The 25,193-nt window shown below is 50.7% G+C and overlaps 1 protein-coding gene across 1 annotated transcript in view; it reads right to left on the minus strand.

Moving 5' to 3' along the window:
- The window catches only part of LOC132386330 (deleted in malignant brain tumors 1 protein-like), a 33,747-nt gene that overhangs the window by 2,862 nt on the left and 5,692 nt on the right, over positions 1-25,193 (minus strand). Inside the window, exons 5-20 of the mRNA XM_059958568.1 lie at positions 24,078-24,392; positions 22,604-22,918; positions 20,893-21,207; positions 19,429-19,743; positions 17,715-18,029; positions 16,253-16,567; positions 14,541-14,855; positions 13,088-13,402; positions 11,376-11,690; positions 9,923-10,237; positions 8,211-8,525; positions 6,758-7,072; positions 5,046-5,360; positions 3,590-3,904; positions 1,876-2,190; positions 423-737 (exon numbers count right to left, since the gene is read on the minus strand). Of these exons, the coding sequence (XP_059814551.1) occupies positions 423-737; positions 1,876-2,190; positions 3,590-3,904; positions 5,046-5,360; positions 6,758-7,072; positions 8,211-8,525; positions 9,923-10,237; positions 11,376-11,690; positions 13,088-13,402; positions 14,541-14,855; positions 16,253-16,567; positions 17,715-18,029; positions 19,429-19,743; positions 20,893-21,207; positions 22,604-22,918; positions 24,078-24,392 (5,040 nt within the window). The remainder of the gene's footprint in view (positions 1-422; positions 738-1,875; positions 2,191-3,589; positions 3,905-5,045; positions 5,361-6,757; positions 7,073-8,210; positions 8,526-9,922; positions 10,238-11,375; positions 11,691-13,087; positions 13,403-14,540; positions 14,856-16,252; positions 16,568-17,714; positions 18,030-19,428; positions 19,744-20,892; positions 21,208-22,603; positions 22,919-24,077; positions 24,393-25,193) is intronic.

The following is a 25,193-nucleotide window of genomic DNA, read 5'->3' on the forward strand; positions in this document are numbered from 1 at the left end:
CCTCATCTGTAAAGAGAAGACCTTCTATCCTGAGGATGTGCCCTCGGTGGTAATTCCCTTAACCTCCCAGTCTCACCCCACTATCCCCTCACGTTTTCACAGTCTACATCTATCCTGGTGAAGTTCAATCCAAAAATCCCAACCCGGCAACGGGACAGGGCCTCTAATTGCTGGGAGCGAGGGAAATGCTCCTCCACCCTTTAACCGTTCAGACTCTGCAGGGATTTGGACAGCCTGCACTACAATCCGACTCTCTCCCAGCACCTGCAGCTGGACCTGACAACCAGGAACCACGGAGGATCAGGACCTTGAGAAGGACAGTGATGCAGTCAGGGCAACAATCTGCTCAACACTGGAGTTCACTCAATAGCACAGCAGAGGTTTCAGTGTAAAGCACACACTCGCTGCCCACCCACACTTACCTGTGCAGGAGACGCCAGCGTCCTGTGCGTGGGAGCAGTTATTCACCCCCCATGGGCTGGCCGGGCACTGGTCGAGAGCAGGCTCTGTTCCTTTACACTTCACCCCATCCAGCCAGATCTTCCCAGTGCCCTCTCCGTAGGAGGCATCTGTTGTTACCGACTCAGATGTCCCACAGTTCAAAATCCTGCAGACCACGTCCGCTTCACTCCTATTCCAGCTCCTGCCACAGACGGTGCCCCAGGTAGAGTTATGATAGACCTCGACTCTCCCAGAGCACATGTTGTTCCCGTTCACCAGCCGGACGGGGACCGGGCCTGAAACAGATCGGGGAGAGGGGAGGGTGGTGTGGGGGAGGGGATTCCAGTTAGTTCACTCCTGGTAATGTACCTATTTTGCCTCAGGGTGGCCACTCGGTTCCCTCGAACAAACAATATTACAGCACACTTCACACACTTGGCCCATAATGTTAAGCTCCTCCAAGATCAATCTCACGTAACCCTCCATTTTTCAGTCATTCCTGTGAAGTCCCTAATGTGTCTGTCTCTACCACCACCTCTGACAGCACATTCTAGACATCCTCCACTCTCTGTGTAAAACCTGACCTCTGACTACACCCCAGCCCACCCCAATACCCACCCTGTACCCTCCTCCATCACCTTAAAATTATTCCCTCACGTGAGCCACTTCTGTCCTGGGACTGTTGCCTCCCCCGGAGGGTCGTTCCTCCCATTACAGCCCGCACCAGTATCCAAGGCGGAATGCTTATTATTTAACGGGACAACCACAGTGGTACACTCACTGTCTACCTACTCCCTTTCCCTCTCCTCACAGACACCCAGGTACCTGCCTCCTGCAACTTAGGGGCTTCTATCCATCATCTCCTCATTCTCCCGTACACACCAAAGGCCATCCAGATTCAACTCCAGTTCTTCAACGCACGACTCTGAGGAGCTGACACTCAGAGCCCGTATACTTATCAGAGAGACTGCAGGTCTCCCAAAGTTCCCACATCTCCCATGAAGAACCCTGGCCCCATTCTCACTGTAATACTCGACAGAAATAGACCAAGAGAAAAGGAAATTCACCTCGGCCTCCACCTCTACTTACTGATTCTCATGGCAGACAGACAGACAGACATACTTTATTGATCCCGAGGGAAATTGGGTTTTGTTACAGCCGCACCAAGAACAGTGAAGAAATATAGCAATATAAAACCATAAATAATTAAACCATAATAAGTTATTCATGCCAAGTGGAAGTGAGTAAGTGCATCCAACTATGGCAGAGTAATCAGAAAACTTCCGAAGAAGGCAAGACTCTGTGTTGTAGTTGAGGAACTCGAGAAGGACAGAGATGCAGTCAGGGGAACAATCCGTTCAACATCGGAGTTCACTTAATTGCACACCGAAGGTTTCAGTGTAAAGCACACACTCGCTGCCCACCCACACTCACCTGTGCAGGAGACTCCAGCGTCCTCTGCGTGGGAGCAGTTATTCACCCCCCATGGGCTGGCAGGGCACTGGTCGAGAGCAGGCTCTGTCCCGTTACACTTCACCCCATCCAGCCAGATCTTCCCAGTCCCCTCTCCGTAGGAGGCATCTGTTGTTACCGACTCAGATGTCCCACAGTTCAAAATCCTGCAGACCACGTCCGCTTCACTCCTATTCCAGCTCCTGTCACAGACGGTGCCCCAGGTAGAGTTATGATAGACCTCGACTCTCCCAGAGCAAATGTTGTTCCCGTTCACCAGCCGGATGGGGACCGGGCCTGGAACCGAGAAGGGAATGAGGTTAAAATGAGGATTCCCATATTGAAAGTTGATGAGAGTGACATGAGAGAAGGCTGAGACTCTGCAATGTGAAACGGGGATTGGACTGAGGGGCAATGGGGTTAGACTGGGTGGGGTATGAATGATTGAGGGAAGGAACATCGAGCTCAGAGAACAGACAGGAACAGGCCCTTCGGACCAACCTGATTCTGCTGACCAGGATGCCAGAGGGTCTAATGCCAGCTGCCCAGACTCTGTCCATTTACCTCCGTACCCGCCAGTGAAATGTTAGTCTTTGATACCTGGTTTTTAAACACTGATCCTGTGATTACTGACACAACCTCCCCTGAAATTGTTTTAAGACACCACTGTCTGTATGAAAGAACTTGCCCCATAAATCTCCTCTACACATTCCCCCTCCAGTGCCCTGTGGTATTTGACATTTCCATCTTGGGAAAAACACTCTGAAGCATCTGCCCTGTCCGTGCCTCAAATCAGTGGATGAATTTATTTCAGGTCTCCCCCAAGCAACATTCCTCTCCTGCAATGGCCACTTTGCTTTATTTTTGCCTTGACCACGTTCCTAATCACCTGCAGCCTGTCGAATGACTGGCCCCACTGGCTTTTTCAAAACTGCCGCTAACATCCACAGGCCAACGGATCTGCTGACTGAAGTAGGGCCGAGAAGGTTAAACATGCTTGAATCGTTCCCCGACATAACCAGAGGCTGAGAGGAGACTTACACCATCAGACAAACGAGCAGATTTAGGCCATTTGGCACATCGAGTCAGATCTGACATTCGCATGGCTGATTAATTATCTTAATCAACTGCATTCTGCCTTCTCCTCGACATCCTGATTGATCAAGAACCTATGAAACTCTGCTTCAAATATCCCCGATCACTTGGCCTCCGCATCCACTCGTGTAAACGAATTCCACAGATCCACCACGTACTTGCTGATAAATATTCTTCCTCATCTGTAAAGAGATGACCTTCTATTCTGTGGTTGTGCCCTCGGTGGTAATTCCATTAACCTCCCAGTCTCACTCCACTATCCCCTCACGTTTTCACAGTCTACCTCCTCTATCCTGGTGAAGCTCAAACCAAAAATCCCAACTGGGCAACGGGACAGGGCCTCTAATTGCTGGGAGCGAGGGAAATGCTCCTCCACCCTTTAACCGTTCAGACTCTGCAGTGATTTGGACAGCCTGCACTACAATCCGACTCTCTCCCAGCACCTGCAGCTGGACCTGACAACCAGGAACCATGGAGGATCAGGACCTTGAGAAGGACAGTGATGCAGTCAGGGCAACAATCTGCTCAACACTGGAGTTCACTCAATAGCACAGCAGATGTTTCAGTGTAAAGCACACACTCGCTGCCCACACACACTCACCTGTGCAGGAGACTCCAGCGTCCTCTGTGTGGGAGCAGTTATTCACCCCCCATGGGCTGGCAGGGCACTGGTTGAGAGCAGGCTCTGTCCCCTTACACTTCACCCCATCCAGCCAGATCTTCCCAGTGCCCTCTCCGTAGGAGGCATCTGTTGTTACCGACTCAGATGTCCCACAGTTCAACATCCTGCAGACCACGTCCGCTTCACTCCTATTCCAGCTCCTTCCACAGACGGTGCCCCAGGTAGAGTTATGATAGACCTCGACTCTCCCAGAGCACATGCTGTTCCCGTTCACCAGCCGGACGGGGACCGGGCCTGGAACAGATCAGAGAGAGGGGAGGGTGGTGTGGGGGAGGTGGGGGGTTCCAGTTAGTTCAATCCTGGTAATGTACCTATTTTGCCTCAGAGTGGAGACTCGTTTCCCTCGAACAAACAATATTACAGCACACCACACACACTTGGCCCATGATGTTAACATCTTACAAGATCAATCCCACATCAATCTCCATTTTTCGGTCATTCCTGTGAAGTCCCTAATGTGTCTGTCTCGGCCACCACCCCTGACAGCACATTCTATACATCCTCCACTCTCAGTGTAAAACCTGACCTCTGACTACACCCCAGCCCACCCCAATACCCACCCTGTATCCTCATCCATCACCTTAAAATTATTCCCTCATGTGAGTCATTTCTGTCCTGGGACTGTTGCCTCCCCCGGAGGGTCGTTCCTCCCATTAGAGCCCGCACCAGAATCCAAGGCGGAATGCTTATTATTTAACGGGACAACCACAGTGGTACACTCACTGTCTACCTATTCCCTTTCCCTCTCCTCACAGACACCCAGGTACCTGCCTCCTGCAACTTAGGGGCTTCTATCCATCATCTCCTCATTCTCCCGTACGCACCAAAGGCCATCCAGATCCAACTCCAGTTCTTCAACGCACGACTCTCAGGAGCTGACACTCAGAGCCCGTATAGTTATCAGAGAGACTGCAGGTCTCCCAAAGTTCCCACATCTCCCATGAAGAACCCTGGCCCCATTCTCACTGTAATACTCGACAAAAATAGACCAAGAGAAAAGGAAATTTACCTCGGCCTCCACCTCTACTTACTGATTCTCATGGCAGACAGACAGACAGACATACTTTATTGATCCCGAGGGAAATTGGGTATTGTTACAGCCGCAACAAGAACAGAAAGAAATAGAGCAATATAAAACCATAAATGATCAAATAATAATAAGTTAATCATGCCAAGTGGAAGTGAGTAAGTGCATCCAACTATGGCAGAGTCATCAGAAAACTTCCGAAGAAGGCAAGACTCTGTGTTGTAGTTGAGGAACTCGAGAAGGACAGAGATGCAGTCAGGTGACCAATCCGTTCAACATCGGAGTTCACTTAATTGCACACCGAAGGTTTCAGTGTAAAGCACACACTCGCTGCCCACCCACACTCACCTGTGCAGGAGACTCCAGCGTCCTCTGCGTGGGAGCAGTTATTCACCCCCCATGGGCTGGCAGGGCACTGGTCGAGAGCAGGCTCTGTCCCGTTACACTTCACCCCATCCAGCCAGATCTTCCCAGTGCCCTCTCCGTAGGAGGCATCTGTTGTTACCGACTCAGATGTCCCACAGTTCAAAATCCTGCAGACCACGTCCGCTTCACTCCTATTCCAGCTCCTGCCACAGACGGTGCCCCAGGTAGAGTTATGATAGACCTCGACTCTCCCAGAGCAAATGTTGTTCCCGTTCACCAGCCGGATGGGGACTGGGCCTGGAAACGGGAAGGGAATGAGGTTAAAATGAGGATTCCCATATTGAAAGTTGATGAGAGTGACATGAGAGAAGGCTGAGACAGTGCAATGTGAAACGGGGATTGGACTGAGGGGCAATGGGGTTAGACTGGGTGGGGTATGAATGACTGAGGGAAGGAACATCGAGCTCAGAGAACAGCACAGGAACAGGCCATTCGGACCAACCTGATTCTGCTGACCAGGATGCCAGAGGGACTAATGCCAGCTGCCCACACAGAGTCCATTTACCTCCATACCTGCCAGTAAAATGTTAGTGTTTGATACCTGGTTTTTAAACATTGATGCTGTGATTACTGACACAACCTCCCCTGAAAGTGGTTTCCAGACACCACTAGCTGCATGAAAGAACTTGCCCCATAAATCTCCTTTACACATTCCCCCTCCAGTGCCCTGTGGTATTTGACATTTCCATCCTGGGAAAAACACTCTGAACCATCCGCCCTGTCCGTGCCTCGAATCAGTGGATGAATTTGCTTCAGGTCTCCCCCAAGCAAAATTCCTCTCCTGCAATGGCCACTTTGCTTTATTTTTGCCTTGACCACGTTCCTAATCACCCGCAGCCTGTCGAATGACTGGCCCCACTGGCTTTTTCAAAACTGCCACACAGATCCACAGGCCAACAGATCTGCCGACTGTAATCGGCCGAGAAGGTTAAACATGCTTGAGTTGCTCCCAGACAGCATCAGATTCTGAGGGGAGACATACACCATCCGACAAGCGAGCAGATTTAGGCCATTTGGCACATCGAGTCGGATCTGACATTCGCATGGCTGATTAATTATCTTAATCAACTGCATTCTGCCTTCTCCTCGACATCCTGATTGATCAAGAACCTATGAAACTCTGCTTCAAATATCCCCGATCACTTGGCCTCCGCATCCACTCGTGTAAATGAATTCCACAGATTCACCACGTACTTGCTGATAAATAATCTTCCTCATCTGTAAAGAGAAGACCTTCTATTCTGTGGTTGTGCCCTCGGTGGTAATTCCCATAACCTCCCAGTCTCACCCCAATATCCCCTCACGTTTTCACAGTCCACATCTATCCTGGTGAAGCTCAAACCAAAAATCCCAACCGGGCAACGGGACAGGGCCTCTAATTGCTGGGAGCGAGGGAAATGCTCCTCCACCCTTTAACCGCTCGGACTCTGCAGTGATTTGGACAGCCTGCACTACAATCCGACTCTCTCCCAGCACCTGCAGCTGGACCTGACAACCAGGAACCACGGAGGATCAGGACCTTGAGAAGGACAGTGATGCAGTCAGGGCAACAATCTGCTCAACACTGGAGTTCACTCAATAGCACAGCAGAGGTTTCAGTGTAAAGCACACACTCGCTGCCCAGACACACTAACCTGTGCAGGAGACTCCAGCGTCCTCTGCGTGGGAGCAGTTATTCACCCCCCATGGGTTGGCCGGGCACTGGTCGAGAGCAGGCTCTGTCCCCTTACACTTCACCCCATCCAGCCAGATCTTCCCAGTGCCCTCTCCGTAGGAGGCATCTGTTGTTACCGACTCAGATGTCCCACAGTTCAACATCCTGCAGACCACGTCCGCTTCACTCCTATTCCAGCTCCTTCCACAGACGGTGCCCCAGGTAGAGTTATGATAGACCTCGACTCTCCCAGAGCACATGTTGTTCCCGTTCACCAGCCGGACGGGGACCGGGCCTGGAACAGAGAAGGGAGAGGGGAGGGTGGTGTGGGGGAGGGGATTCCAGTTAGTTCACTCCTGGTAATGTACCTATTGTGCCTCAGAGTGGAGACTCGTTTCCCTCGAACAAACAATATTACAGCACACTACACACACTTGGCCCATGATGTTAACATCTTACAAGATCAATCCCACATCAATCTCCATTCTTCGGTCATTCCTGTGAAGTCCCTAATGTGTCTGTCTCGACCACCACCTCTGACAGCACATTCTATACATCCTCCACTCTCTGTGTGAAACCTGACCTCTGACAACACCCCAGCCCACCCCAATACCCACCCTGTACCCTCCTCCATCACCTTAAAATTATTCCCTCATGTGAGTCATTTCTGTCCTGGGACTGTTGCCTCCCCCGGAGGGTCGTTCCTCCCATTACAGCCCGCACCAGAATCCAAGGCGGAATGCTTATTATTTAACGGGACAACCACAGTGGTACACTCACTGTCTACCTATTCCCTTTCCCTCTCCTCACAGACAAGCAGGTACCTGCCTCCTGCAACTTAGGGGCTTCTATCCATCATCTCCTCATTCTCCCGTACGCACCAAAGGCCATCCAGATCCAACTCCAGTTCTTCAACGCACGACTCTCAGGAGCTGACACTCAGAGCCCGTCTAGTTATCAGAGAGACTGCAGGTCTCCCAAAGTTCCCACATCTCCCATGAAGAACCCTGGCCCCATTCTCACTGTAATACTCGACAGAAATAGACCAAGAGAAAAGGAAATTTACCTCGGCCTCCACCTCTACTTACTGATTCTCATGGCAGACAGACAGACAGACATACTTTATTGATCCCGAGGGAAATTGGGTATTGTTACAGCCGCAACAAGAACAGAGAAGAAATAGAGCAATATAAAACCATAAATGATTAAATAATAATAAGTTAATCATGCCAAGTGGAAGTGAGTAAGTGCATCCAACTATGGCAGAGTCATCAGAAAACTTCCGAAGAAGGCAAGACTCTGTGTTGTAGTTGAGGAACTCGAGAAGGACAGAGATGCAGTCAGGTGACCAATCCGTTCAACATCGGAGTTCACTTAATTGCACACCGAAGGTTTCAGTGTAAAGCACACACTCGCTGCCCACACACACTCACCTGTGCAGGAGACTCCAGCGTCCTCTGCGTGGGAGCAGTTATTCACCCCCCATGGGCTGGCAGGGCACTGGTCGAGAGCAGGCTCTGTCCCGTTACACTTCACCCCATCCAGCCAGATCTTCCCAGTGCCCTCTCCGTAGGAGGCATCTGTTGTTACCGACTCAGATGTCCCACAGTTCAAAATCCTGCAGACCACGTCCGCTTCACTCCTATTCCAGCTCCTGCCACAGACGGTGCCCCAGGTAGAGTTATGATAGACCTCGACTCTCCCAGAGCAAATGTTGTTCCCGTTCACCAGCCGGATGGGGACCGGGCCTGGAAACGGGAAGGGAATGAGGTTAAAATGAGGATTCCCATATTGAAAGTTGATGAGAGTGACATGAGAGAAGGCTGAGACAGTGCAATGTGAAACGGGGATTGGACTGAGGGGCAATGGGGTTAGACTGGGTGGGGTATGAATGACTGAGGGAAGGAACATCGAGCTCAGAGAACAGCACAGGAACAGGCCATTCGGACCAACCTGATTCTGCTGACCAGGATGCCAGAGGGTCTAATGCCAGCTGCCCACACAGAGTCCATTTACCACCATACCTGCCAGTGAAATGTTAGTGTTTGATACCTGGTTTTTAAACATTGATGCTGTGATTACTGACACAACCTCCCCTGAAAGTGGTTTCCAGACACCACTAGCTGCATGAAAGAACTTGCCCCATAAATCTCCTCTACACATTCCCCCTCCAGTGCCCTGTGGTATTTGACATTTCCATCCTGGGAAAAACACTCTGAACCATCCGCCCTGTCCGTGCCTCGAATCAGTGGATGAATTTGCTTCAGGTCTCCCCCAAGCAAAATTCCTCTCCTGCAATGGCCACTTTGCTTTATTTTTGCCTTGACCACGTTCCTAATCACCCGCAGCCTGTCGAATGACTGGCCCCACTGGCTTTTTCAAAACTGCCACACAGATCCACAGGCCAACAGATCTGCCGACTGTAATCGGCCGAGAAGGTTAAACATGCTTGAGTTGCTCCCAGACAGCATCAGATTCTGAGGGGAGACTTACACCATCCGACAAGCGAGCAGATTTAGGCCATTTGGCACATCGAGTCGGATCTGACATTCGCATGGCTGATTAATTATCTTAATCAACTGCATTCTGCCTTCTCCTCGACATCCTGATTGATCAAGAACCTATGAAACTCTGCTTCAAATATCCCCGATCACTTGGCCTCCGCATCCACTCGTGTAAATGAATTCCACAGATTCACCACGTACTTGCTGATAAATAATCTTCCTCATCTGTAAAGAGAAGACCTTCTATTCTGTGGTTGTGCCCTCGGTGGTAATTCCCATAACCTCCCAGTCTCACCCCAATATCCCCTCACGTTTTCACAGTCTACATCTATCCTGGTGAAGCTCAAACCAAAAATCCCAACCGGGCAACGGGACAGGGCCTCTAATTGCTGGGAGCGAGGGAAATGCTCCTCCACCCTTTAACCGCTCGGACTCTGCAGTGATTTGGACAGCCTGCACTACAATCCGACTCTCTCCCAGCACCTGCAGCTGGACCTGACAACCAGGAACCACGGAGGATCAGGACCTTGAGAAGGACAGTGATGCAGTCAGGGCAACAATCTGCTCAACACTGGAGTTCACTCAATAGCACAGCAGAGGTTTCAGTGTAAAGCACACACTCGCTGCCCAGACACACTAACCTGTGCAGGAGACTCCAGCGTCCTCTGCGTGGGAGCAGTTATTCACCCCCCATGGGTTGGCCGGGCACTGGTCGAGAGCAGGCTCTGTCCCCTTACACTTCACCCCATCCAGCCAGATCTTCCCAGTGCCCTCTCCGTAGGAGGCATCTGTTGTTACCGACTCAGATGTCCCACAGTTCAACATCCTGCAGACCACGTCCGCTTCACTCCTATTCCAGCTCCTTCCACAGACGGTGCCCCAGGTAGAGTTATGATAGACCTCGACTCTCCCAGAGCACATGTTGTTCCCGTTCACCAGCCGGACGGGGACCGGGCCTGGAACAGAGAAGGGAGAGGGGAGGGTGGTGTGGGGGAGGGGATTCCAGTTAGTTCACTCCTGGTAATGTACCTATTGTGCCTCAGAGTGGAGACTCGTTTCCCTCGAACAAACAATATTACAGCACACTACACACACTTGGCCCATGATGTTAACATCTTACAAGATCAATCCCACATCAATCTCCATTCTTCGGTCATTCCTGTGAAGTCCCTAATGTGTCTGTCTCGACCACCACCTCTGACAGCACATTCTATACATCCTCCACTCTCTGTGTGAAACCTGACCTCTGACAACACCCCAGCCCACCCCAATACCCACCCTGTACCCTCCTCCATCACCTTAAAATTATTCCCTCATGTGAGTCATTTCTGTCCTGGGACTGTTGCCTCCCCCGGAGGGTCGTTCCTCCCATTACAGCCCGCACCAGAATCCAAGGCGGAATGCTTATTATTTAACGGGACAACCACAGTGGTACACTCACTGTCTACCTATTCCCTTTCCCTCTCCTCACAGACAAGCAGGTACCTGCCTCCTGCAACTTAGGGGCTTCTATCCATCATCTCCTCATTCTCCCGTACGCACCAAAGGCCATCCAGATCCAACTCCAGTTCTTCAACGCACGACTCTCAGGAGCTGACACTCAGAGCCCGTCTAGTTATCAGAGAGACTGCAGGTCTCCCAAAGTTCCCACATCTCCCATGAAGAACCCTGGCCCCATTCTCACTGTAATACTCGACAGAAATAGACCAAGAGAAAAGGAAATTTACCTCGGCCTCCACCTCTACTTACTGATTCTCATGGCAGACAGACAGACAGACATACTTTATTGATCCCGAGGGAAATTGGGTATTGTTACAGCCGCAACAAGAACAGAGAAGAAATAGAGCAATATAAAACCATAAATGATTAAATAATAATAAGTTAATCATGCCAAGTGGAAGTGAGTAAGTGCATCCAACTATGGCAGAGTCATCAGAAAACTTCCGAAGAAGGCAAGACTCTGTGTTGTAGTTGAGGAACTCGAGAAGGACAGAGATGCAGTCAGGTGACCAATCCGTTCAACATCGGAGTTCACTTAATTGCACACCGAAGGTTTCAGTGTAAAGCACACACTCGCTGCCCACCCACACTCACCTGTGCAGGAGACTCCAGCGTCCTCTGCGTGGGAGCAGTTATTCACCCCCCATGGGCTGGCAGGGCACTGGTCGAGAGCAGGCTCTGTCCCCTTACACTTCACCCCATCCAGCCAGATCTTCCCAGTGCCCTCTCCGTAGGAGGCATCTGTTGTTACCGACTCAGATGTCCCACAGTTCAAAATCCTGCAGACCACGTCCGCTTCACTCCTATTCCAGCTCCTGCCACAGACGGTGCCCCAGGTAGAGTTATGATAGACCTCGACTCTCCCAGAGCAAATGTTGTTCCCGTTCACCAGCCGGATGGGGACCGGGCCTGGAAACGGGAAGGGAATGAGGTTAAAATGAGGATTCCCATATTGAAAGTTGATGAGAGTGACATGAGAGAAGGCTGAGACAGTGCAATGTGAAACGGGGATTGGACTGAGGGGCAATGGGGTTAGACTGGGTGGGGTATGAATGACTGAGGGAAGGAACATCGAGCTCAGAGAACAGCACAGGAACAGGCCATTCGGACCAACCTGATTCTGCTGACCAGGATGCCAGAGGGACTAATGCCAGCTGCCCACACAGAGTCCATTTACCTCCATACCTGCCAGTAAAATGTTAGTGTTTGATACCTGGTTTTTAAACATTGATGCTGTGATTACTGACACAACCTCCCCTGAAAGTGGTTTCCAGACACCACTAGCTGCATGAAAGAACTTGCCCCATAAATCTCCTTTACACATTCCCCCTCCAGTGCCCTGTGGTATTTGACATTTCCATCCTGGGAAAAACACTCTGAACCATCCGCCCTGTCCGTGCCTCGAATCAGTGGATGAATTTGCTTCAGGTCTCCCCCAAGCAAAATTCCTCTCCTGCAATGGCCACTTTGCTTTATTTTTGCCTTGACCACGTTCCTAATCACCCGCAGCCTGTCGAATGACTGGCCCCACTGGCTTTTTCAAAACTGCCACACAGATCCACAGGCCAACAGATCTGCCGACTGTAATCGGCCGAGAAGGTTAAACATGCTTGAGTTGCTCCCAGACAGCATCAGATTCTGAGGGGAGACTTACACCATCCGACAAGCGAGCAGATTTAGGCCATTTGGCACATCGAGTCGGATCTGACATTCGCATGGCTGATTAATTATCTAAATCAACTGCATTCTGCCTTCTCCTCGACATCCTGATTGATCAAGAACCTATGAAACTCTGCTTCAAATATCCCCGATCACTTGGCCTCCGCATCCACTCGTGTAAACGAATTCCACAGATCCACCACGTACTTGCTGATAAATAATCTTCCTCATCTGTAAAGAGAAGACCTTCTATTCTGTGGTTGTGCCCTCGGTGGTAATTCCCATAACCTCCCAGTCTCACCCCAATATCCCCTCACGTTTTCACAGTCTACATCTATCCTGGTGAAGCTCAAACCAAAAATCCCAACCCGGCAACGGGACAGGGCCTCTAATTGCTGGGAGCGAGGGAAATGCTCCTCCACCCTTTAACCGCTCGGACTCTGCAGTGATTTGGACAGCCTGCACTACAATCCGACTCTCTCCCAGCACCTGCAGCTGGACCTGACAACCAGGAACCACGGAGGATCAGGACCTTGAGAAGGACAGTGATGCAGTCAGGGCAACAATCTGCTCAACACTGGAGTTCACTCAATAGCACAGCAGAGGTTTCAGTGTAAAGCACACACTCGCTGCCCAGACACACTAACCTGTGCAGGAGACTCCAGCGTCCTCTGCGTGGGAGCAGTTATTCACCCCCCATGGGTTGGCCGGGCACTGGTCGAGAGCAGGCTCTGTCCCCTTACACTTCACCCCATCCAGCCAGATCTTCCCAGTGCCCTCTCCGTAGGAGGCATCTGTTGTTACCGACTCAGATGTCCCACAGTTCAACATCCTGCAGACCACGTCCGCTTCACTCCTATTCCAGCTCCTTCCACAGACGGTGCCCCAGGTAGAGTTATGATAGACCTCGACTCTCCCAGAGCACATGTTGTTCCCGTTCACCAGCTGGACGGGGACCGGGCCTGGAACAGAGAAGGGAGAGGGGAGGGTGGTGTGGGGGAGGGGATTCCAGTTAGTTCACTCCTGGTAATGTACCTATTGTGCCTCAGAGTGGAGACTCGTTTCCCTCGAACAAACAATATTACAGCACACTACACACACTTGGCCCATGATGTTAACATCTTACAAGATCAATCCCACATCAATCTCCATTCTTCGGTCATTCCTGTGAAGTCCCTAATGTGTCTGTCTCGACCACCACCTCTGACAGCACATTCTATACATCCTCCACTCTCTGTGTGAAACCTGACCTCTGACAACACCCCAGCCCACCCCAATACCCACCCTGTACCCTCCTCCATCACCTTAAAATTATTCCCTCATGTGAGTCATTTCTGTCCTGGGACTGTTGCCTCCCCCGGAGGGTCGTTCCTCCCATTACAGCCCGCACCAGAATCCAAGGCGGAATGCTTATTATTTAACGGGACAACCACAGTGGTACACTCACTGTCTACCTATTCCCTTTCCCTCTCCTCACAGACAAGCAGGTACCTGCCTCCTGCAACTTAGGGGCTTCTATCCATCATCTCCTCATTCTCCCGTACGCACCAAAGGCCATCCAGATCCAACTCCAGTTCTTCAACGCACGACTCTCAGGAGCTGACACTCAGAGCCCGTCTAGTTATCAGAGAGACTGCAGGTCTCCCAAAGTTCCCACATCTCCCATGAAGAACCCTGGCCCCATTCTCACTGTAATACTCGACAGAAATAGACCAAGAGAAAAGGAAATTTACCTCGGCCTCCACCTCTACTTACTGATTCTCATGGCAGACAGACAGACAGACATACTTTATTGATCCCGAGGGAAATTGGGTATTGTTACAGCCGCAACAAGAACAGAGAAGAAATAGAGCAATATAAAACCATAAATGATTAAATAATAATAAGTTAATCATGCCAAGTGGAAGTGAGTAAGTGCATCCAACTATGGCAGAGTCATCAGAAAACTTCCGAAGAAGGCAAGACTCTGTGTTGTAGTTGAGGAACTCGAGAAGGACAGAGATGCAGTCAGGTGACCAATCCGTTCAACATCGGAGTTCACTTAATTGCACACCGAAGGTTTCAGTGTAAAGCACACACTCGCTGCCCACCCACACTCACCTGTGCAGGAGACTCCAGCGTCCTCTGCGTGGGAGCAGTTATTCACCCCCCATGGGCTGGCAGGGCACTGGTCGAGAGCAGGCTCTGTCCCATTACACTTCACCCCATCCAGCCAGATCTTCCCAGTGCCCTCTCCGTAGGAGGCATCTGTTGTTACCGACTCAGATGTCCCACAGTTCAAAATCCTGCAGACCACGTCCGCTTCACTCCTATTCCAGCTCCTGCCACAGACGGTGCCCCAGGTAGAGTTATGATAGACCTCGACTCTCCCAGAGCAAATGTTGTTCCCGTTCACCAGCCGGATGGGGACCGGGCCTGGAAACGAGAAGGGAATGAGGATAAAATGAGGATTCCCATATTGAAAGTTGATGAGAGTGACGTGAGAGAAGGCTGAGACTCTGCAATGGGAAACGGGGATTGGACTGAGGGGCAATGGGGTTAGACTGGGTGGGGTATGAATGACTGAGGGAAGGAACATCGAGCTCAGAGAACAGCACAGGAACAGGCCATTCGGACCAACCTGATTCTGCTGACCAGGATGCCAGAGGGTCTAATGCCAGCTGCCCACACAGAGTCCATTTACCACCATACCTGCCAGTGAAATGTTAGTCTTTGATACCTGGTTTTTAAACACTGATCCTGTGATTACTGACACAACCTCCCCTGAAATTGTTTTAAGACACCACTGTCTGTATGAAAGAACTTGCCCCATAAATCTCCTCTACACATTCCCCCTCCAGTGCCCTGTGGTATTTGACATTTCCATCTTGGGAAAAACACTCTGAAGCATCTGCCCTGTCCGTGCCTCAAATCAGTGGATGAATTTATTTCAGGTCTCCCCCAAGCAACATTCCTCTCCTGCAATGGCCACTTTGCTTTATTTTTGCCTTGACCACGTTCCTAATCACCTGCAGCCTGTCGAATGACTGGCCCCACTGGCTTTTTCAAAACTGCCGCTAACATCCACAGGCCAACGGATCTGCTGACTGAAGTAGGGCCGAGAAGGTTAAACATGCTTGAATCGTTCCCCGACATAACCAGAGGCTGAGAGGAGACTTACACCATCAGACAAACGAGCAGATTTAGGCCATTTGGCACATCGAGTCAGATCTGACATTCGCATGGCTGATTAATTATCTTAATCAACTGCATTCTGCCTTCTCCTCGACATCCTGATTGATCAAGAACCTATGAAACTCTGCTTCAAATATCCCCGATCACTTGGCCTCCGCATCCACTCGTGTAAATGAATTCCACAGATCCACCACGTACTTGCTGATAAATATTCTTCCTCATCTGTAAAGAGATGACCTTCTATTCTGTGGTTGTGCCCTCGGTGGTAATTCCATTAACCTCCCAGTCTCACCCCAATATCCCCTCACGTTTTCACAGTCTACATCTATCCTGGTGAAGCTCAAACCAAAAATCCCAACCCGGCAACGGGACAGGGCCTCTAATTGCTGGGAGCGAGGGAAATGCTCCTCCACCCTTTAACCGTTCAGACTCTGCAGGGATTTGGACAGCCTGCACTACAATCCGACTCTCTCCCAGCACCTGCAGCTGGACCTGACAACCAGGAACCACGGAGGATCAGGACCTTGAGAAGGACAGTGATGCAGTCAGGGCAACAATCTGCTCAACACTGGAGTTCACTCAATAGCACAGCAGAGGTTTCAGTGTAAAGCACACACTCGCTGCCCACCCACACTTACCTGTGCAGGAGACTCCAGCGTCCTGTGCGTGGGAGCAGTTATTCACCCCCCATGGGCTGGCCGGGCACTGGTCGAGAGCAGGCTCTGTTCCTTTACACTTCACCCCATCCAGCCAGATCTTCCCAGTGCCCTCTCCGTAGGAGGCATCTGTTGTTACCGACTCAGATGTCCCACAGTTCAAAATCCTGCAGACCACGTCCGCTTCACTCCTATTCCAGCTCCTGCCACAGACGGTGCCCCAGGTAGAGTTATGATAGACCTCGACTCTCCCAGAGCACATGTTGTTCCCGTTCACCAGCCGGACGGGGACCGGGCCTGAAACAGATCGGGGAGAGGGGAGGGTGGTGTGGGGGGGGGGTTCCAGTTAGTTCACTGCTGGTAATGTACCTATTTTGCCTCAGGGTGGCCACTCGGTTCCCTCGAACAAACAATATTACAGCACACTTCACACACTTGGCCCATGATGTTAAGCTCCTCCAAGATCAATCTCACGTAACCCTCCATTTTTCAGTCATTCCTGTGAAGTCCCTAATGTGTCTGTCTCTACCACCACCTCTGACAGCACATTCTAGACATCCTCCACTCTCTGTGTAAAACCAGACCTCTGACTACACCCCAGCCCACCCCAATACCCACCCTGTACCCTCCTCCATCACCTTAAAATTATTCCCTCACGTGAGCCACTTCTGTCCTGGGACTGTTGCCTCCCCCGGAGGGTCGTTCCTCCCATTACAGCCCGCACCAGTATCCAAGGCGGAATGCTTATTATTTAACGGGACAACCACAGTGGTACACTCACTGTCTACCTATTCCCTTTCCCTCTCCTCACAGACACCCAGGTACCTGCCTCCTGTAACTTAGGGGCTTCTATCCATCATCTCCTCATTCTCCCGTACACACCAAAGGCCATCCAGATTCAACTCCAGTTCTTCAACGCACGACTCTCAGGAGCTGACACTCAGAGCCCGTATAGTTATCAGAGAGACTGCAGGTCTCCCAAAGTTCCCACATCTCCCATGAAGAACACACCACTGACCCTGGCCCCATTCTCACTGTAATACTCGACAGAAATAGACCAAGAGAAAAGGAAATTCACCTCGGCCTCCACCTCTACTTACTGATTCTCATGGCAGACAGACAGACAGACATACTTTATTGATCCCGAGGGAAATTGGGTTTTGTTACAGCCGCAACAAGAACAGAAAGAAATAGAGCAATATAAAACCATAAATGATCAAATAATAATAAGTTATTCATGCCAAGTGGAAGTGAGTAAGTGCATCCAACTATGGCAGAGTAATCAGAAAACTTCCGAAGAAGGCAAGACTCTGTGTTGTAGTTGAGGAACTCGAGAAGGACAGAGATGCAGTCAGGTGAACAATCCGTTTAACATCGGAGTTCACTTAATTGCACACCGAAGGTTTCAGTGTAAAGCACACACTCGCTGCCCACCCACACTCACCTGTGCAGGAGACTCCAGCGTCCTCTGCGTGGGAGCAGTTATTCACCCCCCATGGGCTGGCAGGGCACTGGTCGAGAGCAGGCTCTGTCCCGTTACACTTCACCCCATCCAGCCAGATCTTCCCAGTGCCCTCTCCGTAGGAGGCATCTGTTGTTACCGACTCAGATGTCCCACAGTTCAAAATCCTGCAGACCACGTCCGCTTCACTCCTATTCCAGCTCCTGTCACAGACGGTGCCCCAGGTAGAGTTATGATAGACCTCGACTCTCCCAGAGCAAATGTTGTTCCCGTTCACCAGCCGGATGGGGACCGGGCCTGGAACCGAGAAGGGAATGAGGTTAAAATGAGGATTCCCATATTGAAAGTTGATGAGAGTGACATGAGAGAAGGCTGAGACTCTGCAATGTGAAACGGGGATTGGACTGAGGGGCAATGGGGTTAGACTGGGTGGGGTATGAATGATTGAGGGAAGGAACATCGAGCTCAGAGAACAGACAGGAACAGGCCCTTCGGACCAACCTGATTCTGCTGACCAGGATGCCAGAGGGTCTAATGCCAGCTGCCCAGACTCTGTCCATTTACCTCCGTACCTGCCAGTGAAATGTTAGTCTTTGATACCTGGTTTTTAAACACTGATCCTGTGATTACTGACACAACCTCCCCTGAAATTGTTTTAAGACACCATTGTCTGTATGAAAGAACTTGCCCCATAAATCTCCTCTACACATTCCCCCTCCAGTGCCCTGTGGTATTTGACATTTCCATCTTGGGAAAAACACTCTGAAGCATCTGCCCTGTCCGTGCCTCAAATCAGTGGATGAATTTATTTCAGGTCTCCCCCAAGCAACATTCCTCTCCTGCAATGGCCACTTTGCTTTATTTTTGCCTTGACCACGTTCCTAATCACCTGCAGCCTGTCGAATGACTGGCCCCACTGGCTTTTTCAAAACTGCCGCTAACATCCGCAGGCCAACGGATCTGCTGACTGAAGTAGGGCCGAGAAGGTTAAACATGCTTGAATCGTTCCCCGACATAACCAGAGGCTGAGGGGAGACTTACACCATCCGACAAACGAGCAGATTTAGGCCATTTGGCACATCGAGTCAGATCTGACATTCGCATGGCTGATTAATTATCTTAATCAACTGCATTCTGCCTTCTCCTCGACATCCTGATTGATCAAGAACCTATGAAACTCTGCTTCAAATATCCCCGATCACTTGGCCTCCGCATCCACTCGTGTAAACGAATTCCACAGATCCACCACGTACTTGCTGATAAATATTCTTCCTCATCTGTAAAGAGATGACCTTCTATTCTGTGGTTGTGCCCTCGGTGGTAATTCCATTAACCTCCCAGTCTCACTCCACTATCCCCTCACGTTTTCACAGTCTACCTCCTCTATCCTGGTGAAGCTCAAACCAAAAATCCCAACTGGGCAACGGGACAGGGCCTCTAATTGCTGGGAGCGAGGGAAATGCTCCTCCACCCTTTAACCGTTCGGACTCTGCAGTGATTTGGACAGCCTGCACTACAATCCGACTCTCTCCCAGCACCTGCAGCTGGACCTGACAACCAGGAACCACGGAGGATCAGGACCTTGAGAAGGACAGTGATGCAGTCAGGGCAACAATCTGCTCAACACTGGAGTTCACTCAATAGCACAGCAGAGGTTTCAGTGTAAAGCACACACTCGCTGCCCAGACACACTAACCTGTGCAGGAGACTCCAGCATCCTCTGCGTGGGAGCAGTTATTCACCCCCCATGGGCTGGCCGGGCACTGGTCGAGAGCAGGCTCTGTCCCCTTACACTTCACCCCATCCAGCCAGATCTTCCCAGTGCCCTCTCCGTAGGAGGCATCTGTTGTTACCGACTCAGATGTCCCACAGTTCAACATCCTGCAGACCACGTCCGCTTCACTCCTATTCCAGCTCCTTCCACAGACGGTGCCCCAGGTAGAGTTATGATAGATCTCAACTCTCCCAGAGCACATGTTGTTCCCGTTCACCAGCCGGACGGGGACCGGGCCTGGAACAGAGAAGGGAGAGGGGAGGGTGGTGTTGGGGAGGGGATTCCAGTTAGTTCACTCCTGGTAATGTACCTATTGTGCCTCAGAGTGGAGACTCGTTTCCCTCGAACAAACAATATTACAGCACACTACACACACTTGGCCCATGATGTTAACCTCTTACAAGATCAATCCCACATCAATCTCCATTCTTCGGTCATTCCTGTGAAGTCCCTAATGTGTCTGTCTCGACCACCACCTCTGACAGCACATTCTAGACATCCTCCACTCTCTGTGTAAAACCAGACCTCTGACTACACCCCAGCCCACCCCAATACCCACCCTGTACCCTCCTCCATCACCTTAAAATTATTCCGTCACGTGAGCCACTTCTGTCCTGGGACTGTTGCCTCCCCCGGAGGGTCGTTCCTCCCATTACAGCCCGCACCAGTATCCAAGGCGGAATGCTTATTATTTAACGGGACAACCACAGTGGTACACTCACTGTCTACCTATTCCCTTTCCCTCTCCTCACAGACACCCAGGTACCTGCCTCCTGTAACTTAGGGGCTTCTATCCATCATCTCCTCATTCTCCCGTACACACCAAAGGCCATCCAGATTCAACTCCAGTTCTTCAACGCACGACTCTGAGGAGCTGACACTCAGAGCCCGTCTAGTTATCAGAGAGACTGCAGGTCTCCCAAAGTTCCCACATCTCCCATGAAGAACACACCACTGACCCTGGCCCCATTCTCACTGTAATACTCGACAGAAATAGACCAAGAGAAAAGGAAATTCACCTCGGCCTCCACCTCTACTTACTGATTCTCATGGCAGACAGACAGACAGACATACTTTATTGATCCCGAGGGAAATTGGGTTTTGTTACAGCCGCACCAAGAACAGTGAAGAAATATAGCAATATAAAACCATAAATGATTAAATAATAATAAGTTATTCATGCCAAGTGGAAGTGAGTAAGTGCATCCAACTATGGCAGAGTCATCAGAAAACTTCCGAAGAAGGCAAGACTCTGTGTTGTAGTTGAGGAACTCGAGAAGGACAGAGATGCAGTCAGGGGAACAATCCGTTCAACATCGGAGTTCACTTAATTGCACACCGAAGGTTTCAGTGTAAAGCACACACTCGCTGCCCACCCACACTCACCTGTGCAGGAGACTCCAGCGTCCTCTGCGTGGGAGCAGTTATTCACCCCCCATGGGCTGGCAGGGCACTGGTCGAGAGCAGGCTCTGTCCCGTTACACTTCACCCCATCCAGCCAGATCTTCCCAGTGCCCTCTCCGTAGGAGGCATCTGTTGTTACCGACTCAGATGTCCCACAGTTCAAAATCCTGCAGACCACGTCCGCTTCACTCCTATTCCAGCTCCTGCCACAGACGGTGCCCCAGGTAGAGTTATGATAGACCTCGACTCTCCCAGAGCAAATGTTGTTCCCGTTCACCAGCCGGATGGGGACCGGGCCTGGAACCGAGAAGGGAATGAGGTTAAAATGAGGATTCCCATATTGAAAGTTGATGAGAGTGACATGAGAGAAGGCTGAGACTCTGCAATGTGAAACGGGGATTGGACTGAGGGGCAATGGGGTTAGACTGGGTGGGGTATGAATGACTGAGGGAAGGAACATCGAGCTCAGAGAACAGACAGGAACAGGCCCTTCGGACCAACCTGATTCTGCTGACCAGGATGCCAGAGGGTCTAATGCCAGCTGCCCAGACTCTGTCCATTTACCTCCGTACCTGCCAGTGAAATGTTAGTCTTTGATACCTGGTTTTTAAACACTGATCCTGTGATTACTGACACAACCTCCCCTGAAATTGTTTTAAGACACCACTGTCTGTATGAAAGAACTTGCCCCATAAATCTCCTCTACACATTCCCCCTCCAGTGCCCTGTGGTATTTGACATTTCCATCTTGGGAAAAACACTCTGAAGCATCTGCCCTGTCCGTGCCTCAAATCAGTGGATGAATTTATTTCAGGTCTCCCCCAAGCAACATTCCTCTCCTGCAATGGCCACTTTGCTTTATTTTTGCCTTGACCACGTTCCTAATCACCTGCAGCCTGTCGAATGACTGGCCCCACTGGCTTTTTCAAAACTGCCGCTAACATCCACAGGCCAACGGATCTGCTGACTGAAGTAGGGCCGAGAAGGTTAAACATGCTTGAATCGTTCCCCGACATAACCAGAGGCTGAGAGGAGACTTACACCATCAGACAAACGAGCAGATTTAGGCCATTTGGCACATCGAGTCAGATCTGACATTCGCATGGCTGATTAATTATCTTAATCAACTGCATTCTGCCTTCTCCTCGACATCCTGATTGATCAAGAACCTATGAAACTCTGCTTCAAATATCCCCGATCACTTGGCCTCCGCATCCACTCGTGTAAATGAATTCCACAGATCCACCACGTACTTGCTGATAAATATTCTTCCTCATCTGTAAAGAGATGACCTTCTATTCTGTGGTTGTGCACTCGGTGGTAATTCCATTAACCTCCCAGTCTCACTCCACTATCCCGTCACGTTTTCACAGTCTACATCTATCCTGGTGAAGTTCAATCCAAAAATCCCAACCGGGCAACGGGACAGGGCCTCTAATTGCTGGGAGCGAGGGAAATGCTCCTCCACCCTTTAACCGTTCGGACTCTGCTGTGATTTGGACAGCCTGCACTACAATCCGACTCTCTCCCAGCACCTGCAGCTGGACCTGACAACCAGGAACCACGGAGGATCAGGACCTTGAGAAGGACAGTGATGCAGTCAGGGCAACAATCTGCTCAACACTGGAGTTCACTCAATAACACAGCAGAGGTTTCAGTGTAAAGCACACACTCGCTGCCCACACACACTCACCTGTGCAGGAGACTCCAGCGTCCTCTGCGTGGGAGCAGTTATTCACCCCCCATGGGCTGGCAGGGCACTGGTCGAGAGCAGGCTCTGTCCCCTTACACTTCACCCCATCCAGCCAGATCTTCCCAGTGCCCTCTCCGTAGGAGGCATCTGTTGTTACCGACTCAGATGTCCCACAGTTCAAAATCCTGCAGACCACGTCCGCTTCACTCCTATTCCAGCTCCTTCCACAGACGGTGCCCCAGGTAGAGTTATGATAGACCTCGACTCTCCCAGAGCACATGTTGTTCCCGTTCACCAGCCGGACGGGGACTGGGCCTGGAACAGATCAGGGAGTGGGGAGGGTGGTGCGGGGGTGGGGGGGGGGTTTCCAGTTAGTTCACTCCTGGTAATGTACCTATTTTGCCTCAGAGTGGCCACTCGGTTCCCTCGAACAAACAATATTACAGCATACTTCACACACTTGGCCAATGATGTTAATCTCTTCCAAGATCAATCCCACGTAAACCTCCATTTTTCGGTCATTCCTGTGAAGTCCCTAATGTGTCTGTCTCGACCACCACCTCTGACAGCACATTCTAGACATCCTCCACTGTCTGTGTAAAACCTGACCTCTGACTACACCCCAGCCCACCCCAATACCCACCCTATACCCTCCTCCATCACCTTCAAATTATTCCCTCATGTGAGTCATTTCTGTCCTGGGACTGTTGCCTCCCCCGGAGGGTCATTCCTCCCATTACAGCCCGCACCAGAATCCAAGGCGGAATGCTTATTATTTAACGGGACAACCACAGTGGTACACTCACTGTCTACCTATTCCCTTTCCCTCTCCTCACAGACACGCAGGTACCTGCCTCCTGTAACTTAGGGGCTTCTATCCATCATCTCCTCATTCTCCCGTACGCACCAAAGGCCATCCAGATTCAACTCCAGTTCTTCAACGCACGACTCTGAGGAGCTGACACTCAGAGCCCGTCTAGTTATCAGAGAGACTGCAGGTCTCCCAAAGTTCCCACATCTCCCATGAAGAACACACCACTGACCCTGGCCCCATTCTCACTGTAATACTCGACAGAAATAGACCAAGAGAAAAGGAAATTTACCTCGGCCTCCACCTCTACTTACTGATTCTCATGGCAGACAGACAGACAGACATACATACTTTATTGATCCCGAGGGAAATTGGGTATTGTTACAGCCGCAACAAGAACAGAGAAGAAATAGAGCAATATAAAACCATAAATGATCAAATAATAATAAGTTAATCATGCCAAGTGGAAGTGAGTAAGTGCATCCAACTATGGCAGAGTCATCAGAAAACTTCCGAAGAAGGCAAGACTCTGTGTTGTAGTTGAGGAACTCGAGAAGGACAGAGATGCAGTCAGGTGACCAATCCGTTCAACATCGGAGTTCACTTAATTGCACACCGAAGGTTTCAGTGTAAAGCACACACTCGCTGCCCACACACACTCACCTGTGCAGGAGACTCCAGCGTCCTCTGCGTGGGAACAGTTATTCACCCCCCATGGGCTGGCAGGGCACTGGTCGAGAGCAGGCTCTGTCCCGTTACACTTCACCCCATCCAGCCAGATCTTCCCAGTGCCCTCTCCGTAGGAGGCATCTGTTGTTACCGACTCAGATGTCCCACAGTTCAAAATCCTGCAGACCACATCCGCTTCACTCCTATTCCAGTTCCTGCCACAGACGGTGCCCCAGGTAGAGTTATGATAGACCTCGACTCTCCCAGAGCAGATGTTGTTCCCGTTCACCAGCCGGACGGGGACCGGGCCTGGAAACGAGAAGGGAATGAGGATAAAATGAGGATTCCCATATTGAAAGTTGATGAGAGTGACGTGAGAGAAGGCTGAGACTCTGCAATGTGAAACGGGGATTGGACTGAGGGGCAATGGGGTTAGACTGGGTGGGGTATGAATGACTGAGGGAAGGAACATCGAGCTCAGAGAACAGCACAGGAACAGGCCCTTCGGACCAACCTGATTCTGCTGACCAGGATGCCAGAGGGACTAATGCCAGCTGCCCACACACTGTCCATTTACCTCCGTACCTGCCAGTGAAATGTTAGTATTTGATACCTGGTTTTTAAACATTGATGCTGTGATTACTGACACAACCTCCCCTGAAAGTGGTTTCCAGACACCACTAGCTGCATGAAAGAACTTGCCCCATAAATCTCTTTTTACACATTCCCCCTCCAGTGCCCTGTAGTATTTGACATTTCCATCCTGGGAAAAACACTCTGAAGCATCTGCCCTGTCCGTGCCTCGAATCAGTGGATGAATTTACTTCAGGTCTTCCCCAAGCAACATTCCTCTCCTGCAATGGCCACTTTGCTTTATTTTTGCCTTGACCACGTTCCTAATCACCTGCAGCCTGTCGAATGACTGGCCCCACTGGCTTTTTCAAAACTGCCACACAGATCCACAGGCCAACAGATCTGCTGACTGTAATCGGCCGAGAAGGTTAAACATGCTTGAGTTGCTCCCAGACAGCATCAGATTCTGAGGGGAGACTTACACCAACAGACAAACGAGCAGATTTAGGCCATTTGGCACATCGAGTCGGATCGAAC

Source organism: Hypanus sabinus, unplaced genomic scaffold, assembly GCF_030144855.1.
Source record: "Hypanus sabinus isolate sHypSab1 unplaced genomic scaffold, sHypSab1.hap1 scaffold_1096, whole genome shotgun sequence".
Taxonomy (NCBI): Eukaryota; Metazoa; Chordata; class Chondrichthyes; order Myliobatiformes; family Dasyatidae; genus Hypanus; species Hypanus sabinus.